The 9,389-nt window shown below is 49.1% G+C and overlaps 1 protein-coding gene across 1 annotated transcript; it reads left to right on the forward strand.

Moving 5' to 3' along the window:
• Positions 1-2,315: 2,315 nt before the first annotated feature.
• gpr22b (G protein-coupled receptor 22b) lies at positions 2,316-8,090 on the forward strand. Its single transcript, XM_063196007.1, has 4 exons — positions 2,316-3,025; positions 5,137-5,284; positions 5,597-6,775; positions 7,003-8,090. The coding sequence occupies exons 2-4, from the start codon at positions 5,141-5,143 to the stop codon at positions 7,174-7,176; spliced, it is 1,497 nt and encodes a 498-aa protein (XP_063052077.1). The 5' UTR covers positions 2,316-3,025; positions 5,137-5,140; the 3' UTR covers positions 7,177-8,090.
• Positions 8,091-9,389: the final 1,299 nt, after the last annotated feature.

Here is a 9,389-nt window from a genome sequence, read left to right on the forward strand (position 1 = left end):
GTTTAGCTTTCGCTCAGAGCCCTTCTCTTCTCGCGTGTCTCGCTCAGAACTCTTCTCTTCTCTTCTCTTCTCTTCTCTTCTCTTCTCTTCTCTTCTCTTCTCTTCTCTTCTCTTCTCTTCTCTTCTCTTCTCTTCTCTTCTCTTCTCTTCTCTTCTCTTCTCTCCTTGCGTGTCTCGCTCCCTTTTCTGTTCCATCCAGGAGCCATGTGCAGGCAGGCGTAGGCAGGGCCACTGACAGCTCTGGCTGGGCCTGGAACAATGTAATCTTAAAGACCCCCCCGAAACCCCACCCAATACATTCAGTGTGAGGTGGAACAATTTCTGGGCATTCCCCGTTCTCCCTGTGCCCGGGAAAACTGACCCGTTTGTGCCTCTCTGTCTGCCTCCCTCCCTGGATGTAGGAGTCTGGAACAACAGGTTGGTGTGGAGTGGAGTGGTGGACCTGTAGTTGCCTCTGCTCTGTAAGCCACCCCCCCCCCCCACACACACACACACACACACAAACACACAAACATACCCCGAGGGATTCTCCCAGGCATAAGTGTGTATGTGTGTGTGTGTGTGTGTTTGAGTACATAGCCATAGCTCAAAGCCCTAATCCTAACCCAAACCATAACCCCTAAGGCTGCTACTGTAGTACTGTAGGTGTGCTGTAATGGTTTGGTAGAGTAGCGCAACTTGACGGTCATATTGACATGGCTACAGGACTGTCTCTTCTTCCTTTTCCTCCTCTGCTGCCCCCACCCGTCATCTCTCCATCCTCCACAACACAACTGAACGCACGCACGCACACACTCACGCATGCATACACGTACGTAGCGCCCCATGTAATGGCCTTCTTGTTTCTGTTCTTCCCCCTCACAGGTCATCATCCTGCACATAAAACCCAGAGCCAGCACAGCCAGTACAGCTCAGAAGTACCAGCGCGACCTCAGCGAAGGACCTCTTTTGTTTTGCCAACTCTCACACATGTGCACATAACACACACACACACACACACACACACACACACACACACACACACACACACACACACACAAGCACACACACACACACACACACACACACACACACACACACACACACACACACACACACACACACACACACACACACACACACACACTCACACACACGCACAGACTCACCAACACACGTCCACATACACACTTGGATGGTGGTATGCGGAAGCACTAGTTGAAGACTGAAGGCTGGAGCTGAAGGAGTGTCAGCTGCAGCAATGGAGTACTGGATCGCAGACATGGACACATGTGATTTGAATATCCTGTGGAGGAGAGTGGAATAAGGCCAGTTTCACATCAGAGTGTGGCGTGGCGGCAGTGAGAAGACGGCGGTCTTTCTGCCGAGTCTCGGCCGGTGGGCCAGTCCTGTTCAAACCCCCCACACACACACACTTTGCCACATTGCCATTGCCACATGGACACCACCACCCACGCTGTCAAAATTCCGCTGGAGTTGGATTTTCCAAATGCAGTGCTGCACTGCAACCCGACGACCGGCGCGTTGGTGTGGAAGGACAGATCTTTTTCCATGTATTTTCACCACCGCCTGGTAAAAATTGTTTCTGTCCCACCGACGGCGGCCGTTCTGGTGTGAAAAGGCCCTAAGCACCACGTCTAGAGTCCCCCTCAAGTTGACCTGCTGTGAGGAGGGTCAGAGGTCAACTTCTGAAAGTGTAAAGGTCACATTGGGTCAGGGGACCAGGAAAGCAGCAGCAAATTGTGGGCCCTATATACAATCAGTTCCAATTGACCCCCTCAGCCATTCATCTCCATAAATCGGACTGTGTGTGGGCCCCTCATATACATGGGGCCCTGGTGACTCTGTCACACTTTACCCCCCTGTACTACACCCCTGCAGGAAACAGAGGGGGCCAAGGTCAAAGGTAGCAGGATGCACATGGTCGGCCGACCTTGAGACTCTCTGACCCCCCTCTACCTCCATCAGTGACCACCCCGACCCGACCCGACCGGTGTGTGGCCTCCCTCGGCTGGAAATCGATACGGATTTAATTCTGTGTGTGCTGTGATAAAAATCCAAATTACTGCCGGAGTAAGCTGCCTAGCCTATCCTTGCCTGCTTGCCTTGTGTACCTCAGACACGACGCTGGGCTCTTTTTTTATTTTGTAATGGTGCTATCGTGGGAGGATTAATTGTTGGTTGGAGGAGCTGGAGTAAACATCATAAAGCATCGCTGTTTGCTCTGGGCTAGCGAGAGGAGAGGGGAGGAGAGGGGAGGAGAGGGGAGGGGAGGGTCAATTCCACTGGACGGGGCCGGTGGTCAATACCTTATCCCTTAGTCATCACATGCTGCACGGGGCACGGAGAATATCATCTGACCTTTTGGGTGTTTATGAAAAGTCCATTTTTCATTTTGGGAATTACAGAGACAGACCAGGTGACCCCCTGCACAATATATAAACACTTCTACTGTCATTTTCCCTTCCACACTATGGACAACATGAACAAACATCAAGAAGGAGATCATCTGTAAAGAAAAGAAAGAAAAAGAAGGAAAGACAAAGAAAGAAAGAAAGAAATACAAACGTATTTTTTCTATCATTTTTTTACAAGTGGAACAAACAGGGATCAGCTCTGAGGCCCATTCATTCTTGTCTAGTCTGAGGAGTCAGCAGATGCCAGGAGGAACAGGTGTGGAGGAGCGCTGATTGGAGTACAGGTGGCACAGGCGTATCATCCTTCAGGTGAGGAGGGGGCGCTGATCAGAGTACAGGTGGTACAGGAGTATCAGTCCTCAGAGGAGGAGGGGAGCTGATCGGAGTACAGGTGGTACAGGCGTATCATTCTTCAGGTGCGGAGGGGGCCATGCGGGGATCACATCACCCAGTTGGAGCCCTTGGAGACATCTGCGGCCCCCTACTCACCAGCCCCTGAGAACAGCGAAGAGAAGAGAGGAGAGCGGAGAGAGGAGTGAGGAGAGACAGGAGAGCGGAGAAGAGAGCGGAGAGAGAGAAGAGAGAGGAGACAGAGCCCAGGGGAGGGGGTGAGTGCACACAGATGTACTTTGTATGTGTGCTCGTGTGTGTGTGTGTGTGTGTGTGTGTGTGTGTGTGTGTGTGTGTGTGTGTGTGTGTGTGTGTGTGTGTGTGTGTGTGTGTGTGTGTGTGTGTGTGTGTGTGTGTGTGCATGCATGCATGTGTGCATGCATGTGTGCATGCATGTGTGCATGGGAGATAGATAGAGAGAAAGAGTGAGTGATACCATAAAAATATGTAATTTCCACATTTTATTTTAGTAACTGATGGCTACTGTCAGATTCAGACATTAGGTTTATGGGCATTTTTGTATGGGCACACGCACACACAAATACAGTCCACAGTGTGTGTGTGTGTGTGTGTGTGTGTGTGTGTGTGTGTGTGTGTGTGTGTGTGTGTGTGTGTGTGTGTGTGTGTGTGTGTGTGTGTGTGTGTGTGTGTGTGTGTGTGTGTGTGTGCGTGTGTGTGTGTGTGTGTGTGTTTGTGTGTGCGTGTGTGCGTGTGTGCGTGTGTGTGTGTGTGTATGAGTGCATGTGTGGGGCCGTGCCCTCATGTTCCATTTCTGCTGTATTAGTAATCTTATAGAGTCTTATATCATACCTGCCAACATTTCAGTAAAGCTGAATATGAGGGATCCCCTCAGCAACGGTCGAAACATATCTACTGTATTATTAATATAGAGGAAACAAATGCGTACAACTGGTGGCAGCTATATAAAATAATCTATCTGCGTCGTGCTAAGAATGGGTCATGTCTTTGTATGCTGTAAAAATGCTCAGACGTGGAAAGTCTGCATGAAAATCATGCATTGACATCACATATTGATGTTAGGAGACTGATAAGCTTGCATGCACGTATGCCTACCTCAGCCAAATAACTGGATGTATTGACAATGGCCCCACCATCAGGACATCTGGTGGAACTGCAGGCTCGTATCAAATCAGTTTATTGGCAAGCAGATGACCGTCTCTACCTGAGGTATATACGAGCGATCAATACCTGTGGAATTAGAAGGAGATAAGCAGTGTCTTCTGACAGGCTCCGATTCCCTTTTTTCAGAAAAAAATCTGTCCTGCCTAATGCGTTGGACACCCATCCTCAGAGGCATTCTAAGGTGCTGTTTCCACGTAGCAGGATATTTTTTTAGCAGGGTATTTTTTTCTCCTGTTTTGGTGTAAACGCAACATGTGGATAAAAATAAATCATCCATTGTAACAAATGCGTTTCAGCCCCCTAAACAGGATATTTTTTTCTCCTGCTTTTTATACCTGGATTTTAAATATCTGCTACGTGGAAACGGAAGGCCAAAACCAATGCAAAACCAATGCCACCAGGAGAAAAAAATATCCACATATAAAAACAGCACCTAAGAAGCTCAGCATCCTGCTCAACAAACAGTAGATCTGAATAGCAAAGTAGGTTTACAAAGTCGGCTTCAAGTCTAATGTCCCAATGCCGTCCAATTTGAAAGGACCAACAGAGGCTGCCACTTGTAGGTTATATACTGTATACTGCACTTTTTATTGTGCCGAGTTTGTTGACCAGAGGTGGAAAAGGTGGAAGTAAAAGTCCTACTTTTTTTTCTACATGATATGAGCAGGGATGTGGAGCTGGAGCAAAAATATGGCACGGGTTTTACTTCCTGCACTCGGGTTTTCCACCTCTGGTGTTGACCAATGCTTTTCTCAAGTTGCACACTGAGGAAGACCAACACTAACACATGTCTGTGAAATAAATAAAAATCAGTGAATGCAAGGTGAGGCCTCTCTTGTTTCTTGCCACTGAGTACTACTCTGAATTAGGCCTGCCCTGCACTGAGCAAAGCCTGCAAGCCTCCAAAATTACACTTTACTCTAAGAGGACATTGGAGAGCCCTTAGGGGGCGTTGAGTAAAACACAGTTGAGAGGGGGGAGGTGCTCAGTTGCAATTGTGGTGCATTGGTCTATTTTATATTTTAGTTGTAAGGGGGGCGCTGCGAGGCTTATGACGAGGTCAAGGGCGTTGGGAGGTTTATGATGAGGTCAAGGGGGCGTTGGGAGACTTTTGAGGAGGTCAAGGGGGCTTTGTTGAACACAGGTTAAGATCCACTGCTCTAAGGTGTCTGTTTCCTGTCCTCAGGATAATGCATATTCCTCCCGCGCTGGAAGAAGCCACCATGAGCAACATCACAACCGTTGTCCACGACAACACAGAGTCGTCGCCCGACATGGCCAGTCCCGACATGAGCCTGGCCGCGTCGACCTTCACCTACCCCGTCAGCTTCCAGGTGAGAGTCAAACTAAGTGATACAATATAATGTGCTCAACTCAACCAAAGTGAAAAGCAACTGGGTGCTCATTACTTATTAAGAATTACACAAAATAAAGACAAACGGACAGCACTACAAGTTGTGAATTTTATTTCCCAACAGGCAGTAAAAACACACAACTCGGAATGCTGTCCTGTTCTCTTTATTTTGCACTTTATGAGATCCATCAGTGTGTTTACATTTAACTCAATAATTTGAATAGTGGGCTATAGTAGGACGGATGCATTGATCCAAAAACGATGATTATTTACACCCCTTCCTTCCTCCCAGGTGTCCCTAACGGGCCTCCTGATGCTGGAGATCGTGCTGGGCCTGAGCAGCAACCTGACGGTGTTGGCGCTCTACTGCACCAAGTCCAACCTTGTCAACTCGGTCAGCAACATCGTGACCATGAACTTGCATGTGCTGGACGTGATCGTGTGCGTGTGCTGCATCCCGCTCACCATCGCCGTGCTGCTGCTGTCACTAGAGGGAGACGTTGAGCTGGTGGGCTGCTTCCACGAGGCCTGCGTGTCTTTCGCCAGCGTGGCCACGGCCGCTAATGTGCTAGCCATCACGCTGGACCGCTACGACATCTCCGTCAAGCCGGCCAATCGCGTGCTGACGATGGGCCGGGCCGTGGCGCTGCTCGGAGGCATCTGGGTGCTCTCCTTCCTCAGTTTCCTGGTGCCGTTTGTCGAGGTGGGATTCTTCGGGCCCGAGTCTGGGCTGCAGCAGGCCGAGCACAACCAGACGCTACTACAACCGCCACCACCATCACCACCAGCGGCGCCACCTTCTGTATCGGAGCAGAATAGCGGCAGCAGCAGCATTAGCAGCAGTACCGCCAGTGTTAGCGTTAGCGTTGAGGAGGAGGACACTCCGGAGCTGGGTCTGTACTACCACCTGCTGGCCCAGATCCCCATCTTCTTCTCTACAGCCGTGGTCATGCTGGTGACCTACTACAAGATCCTGCAGGCCCTCAACATCCGCATCGGCACACGCTTCCACCACAACTCGCAGAAGAAGAAGAAGAAGTCGTCGTCGCGCCGGAAAAAGAACATCTCGCTGATGGCCACCACCTCGCAGGAGCATGAGCACCAGCAGCAGCAGCAGCCACTGGAGGTCACCGCCACCGACGCCTCGACACAGCAGAGCAGCGGAGGGGGCAGCCGCATGCCGGCGCTGGGCATGCGCACGTCCGTGTCAGTGATCATCGCACTGCGGCGGGCGGTCAAGCGGCACCGGGAACGTCGGGAGCGTCAGCGGCGCGTGTTCCGCATGTCTCTGCTCATCATCTCCACATTCCTGCTCTGCTGGACGCCCCTCACCGTGCTCAACGCCGTCATCCTCAGTGCGGGCCAGAGCCGGCTCACGCTCAAGCTGCGGCTGGGCTTCCTGGTGATGGCGTACGGCACCACCATCTTCCACCCGCTGCTCTACGCCTTCACAAGACAGAAGTTCCAGAAGGTGAGTATAGAACCAGAGGTGTCAAAAGTAAAAGTAAAAGTTAAAAAAAGGAACACAATTTCCAAAATGTATTATTACTGTGTTTTTGTGTGTGTGTGTGTACGTGTGTGCATGTATGTGTATGTGTGTGCACTTCCTCACATGAACCCCTGACAATTGGATTATCATTTTTTCCCATAATCGTGCAGCCCTAACATGTTGTATTGTATTGTCTTGTATTGTACAAGGTGCTGAAGAGCAAGATGAAGAAGCGCGTGGTGTCCATCATCGAGTCGGACCCGCTGCCCAACAACGCCAACGTCATACGCAACTCCTGGATCGACCCCAAGCGCAACAAGAAGGTGACCTTCGAGGATCACGAGGCCCGCCAGAAGTGCTTGTCCTCGACGGCAATGGATTAACTTATTTTTTTATATATTTGTTGGTCTTTTATTAGTTCATTCATGCAGGACAGTGACAGATTTTGACAGGAAACGTGGGAGAGAAAGGTTCGCCGGCATAGCAGCCCAGTGCCCTGCAGTTAGAGCCACGGTAGGGCCGCTATGGATTAATTTGCTTGGCGTCGAAACGGTAGTCTTTATGCACTGCCTAAGAAATAAAAAAACGGAAGACATCTGTGCTGCACCAGATTTGTCCTTTTTATTGTGTGCCCTGTCCTGCTCTTGTTGCACCAGAGTGTCAATCCCTGAAGTGCGGAGTATGTTTTCTCTGGTACGTGCTCTCTGGTATGGATTAAGTTGTCAAAGACAGACAGACGTCTGCGTAACAAGGATGCCGGCTATCAGGGCTGGGAATGGAGCGTTAGTGAACCTTCCTCCTGAGGCCTACGCAACCGACTTAGCTCGCTTTTTGCTCACTTGGTCTCATGTCTGCTTCCCTTGCTGGAGTTTATTATGAGGTTGAAGGATTTTGAAAGAATTAGTTGTCAAAGACAGACGATTACATGGTGCTGTCTCAAAACGAACTGAAAAAAAAGACATGTTGTTGTATCAAGACTGACTTAAAAAAAAAAAACGAACCAGTGTTCTCATCTGGAAACATCCAACACAAAAAGGGAAGACATTTCATGAAAAGATGTCATGCCAATGTGTGTGCATACAATGTGGAAAACAGAATATAAATAAATAATTTATTACTATTTATTCTGACTTCATGACAAGAGTTGCTAGATGAGAAGAGATGATAGAGTTCAGAGTGATTTATTTATGCTGAAGATAATGCATGGCTCTTTGTAAACTGTAGGAACATACGTTGTGTACATAGAATATTTGTATATAATATGAATAAATACATACATTAGAGCGGTTCGTGATGTAATAATATCTGTACATTTATAATATATTTGTTCAAAACCATTCTGCTGCTCGGTTGCCTTCTGTCAGATGGTGTTTGTTTTCTTTAGATTCTGTGTTTGTGCTTCTGCTCTGTCTCCTCCTGTATGTCCCAGCCGCAATATAGTGTGTGTACGCGTGCACACACACACACACACACACACACACACACACACACACACACACACACACACACACACACACACACACACACACACACACACACACACACACACAGACACACACATGCACGCACACACACACGCCATACCCCTTCGCTCTACGCAACCACCCGCTGCCTCCCCCACCCCTAGTGGATCTATAACAGATGAGACAGAGCTCCCATTTGTCACTGTGTCATCTGGCCTCCATCACACGCTGCCCAGGGGACCCTGGGGACCGCCTGCCGCTCAGCAGCTAAACCCCACCAAGGTCAAGAGGTCACCGCATGGACCTGCAGCCTGATGAGAGGAGAGAAGAGGAGAGGGGGACGATGAGCAGCAGGATGGAGATGGAGAGAGAGAGAGAGAGAGAGAGAGAGAGAGAGAGTCACCATACACTGTATTAACTGTGCATTTGAGTGAAGTGCTACAATATATTGCACTTTACCAGGTCACTGTATTGTAGAAACATCAACTGATGTCTATCGGGTATACTGTAAAGTGTGAAAGGGGCCTACTCCGAATTGTCAACCACAACTTAAAAACTCTTTGCAGTATTCTCCGAGATATATATCTACAAGACTGCTTCGCTGTGCATGAAAGAGGGACTTACTCCGGTTTAAAATCTCTTTGCAATAATCTCTCTGAGATACATTTATATAAGACGGCATCAATGTGCGTGACCCATGCACCATGAGATTCAGTTGTGGGCAGGAATCCAGGAATCACATAAAGGGTGCGTTCCAATATGCAACCTTGCGTCCTCCACGTGTGTTTGGCCTCGAACCAGGAAGTAATACCAACAGGATGGTAAATGAAGAATAGTCCCCCAAAAATTGTGTAGGCTAGACTGACAGCGGGGAAACAACTGTTTTCTCCACAGAGGCGGGGCATCAACAAAACGTGAAGCCACAAGCCCAAGTGGAGGATGCAAGGTCGCATATTGGAATGTACCCATAGCAAGGTAGTAGGGTCATCTCCCACGATGCCCTATAACTGCCCTCCGTGCAGGGCTGGACTGGTAATCTGCCATGCAGAGCCTATTCCCAGTGGGCAGATATGGGGTCAATAAGGGGCTCAGAGGCCAATGCTGCTTTTTGTTTTTGTTTTCCATCAGTTAGA

Source organism: Engraulis encrasicolus, chromosome 4 (genome assembly GCF_034702125.1).
Source record: "Engraulis encrasicolus isolate BLACKSEA-1 chromosome 4, IST_EnEncr_1.0, whole genome shotgun sequence".
Lineage (NCBI taxonomy): Eukaryota > Metazoa > Chordata > Actinopteri > Clupeiformes > Engraulidae > Engraulis > Engraulis encrasicolus.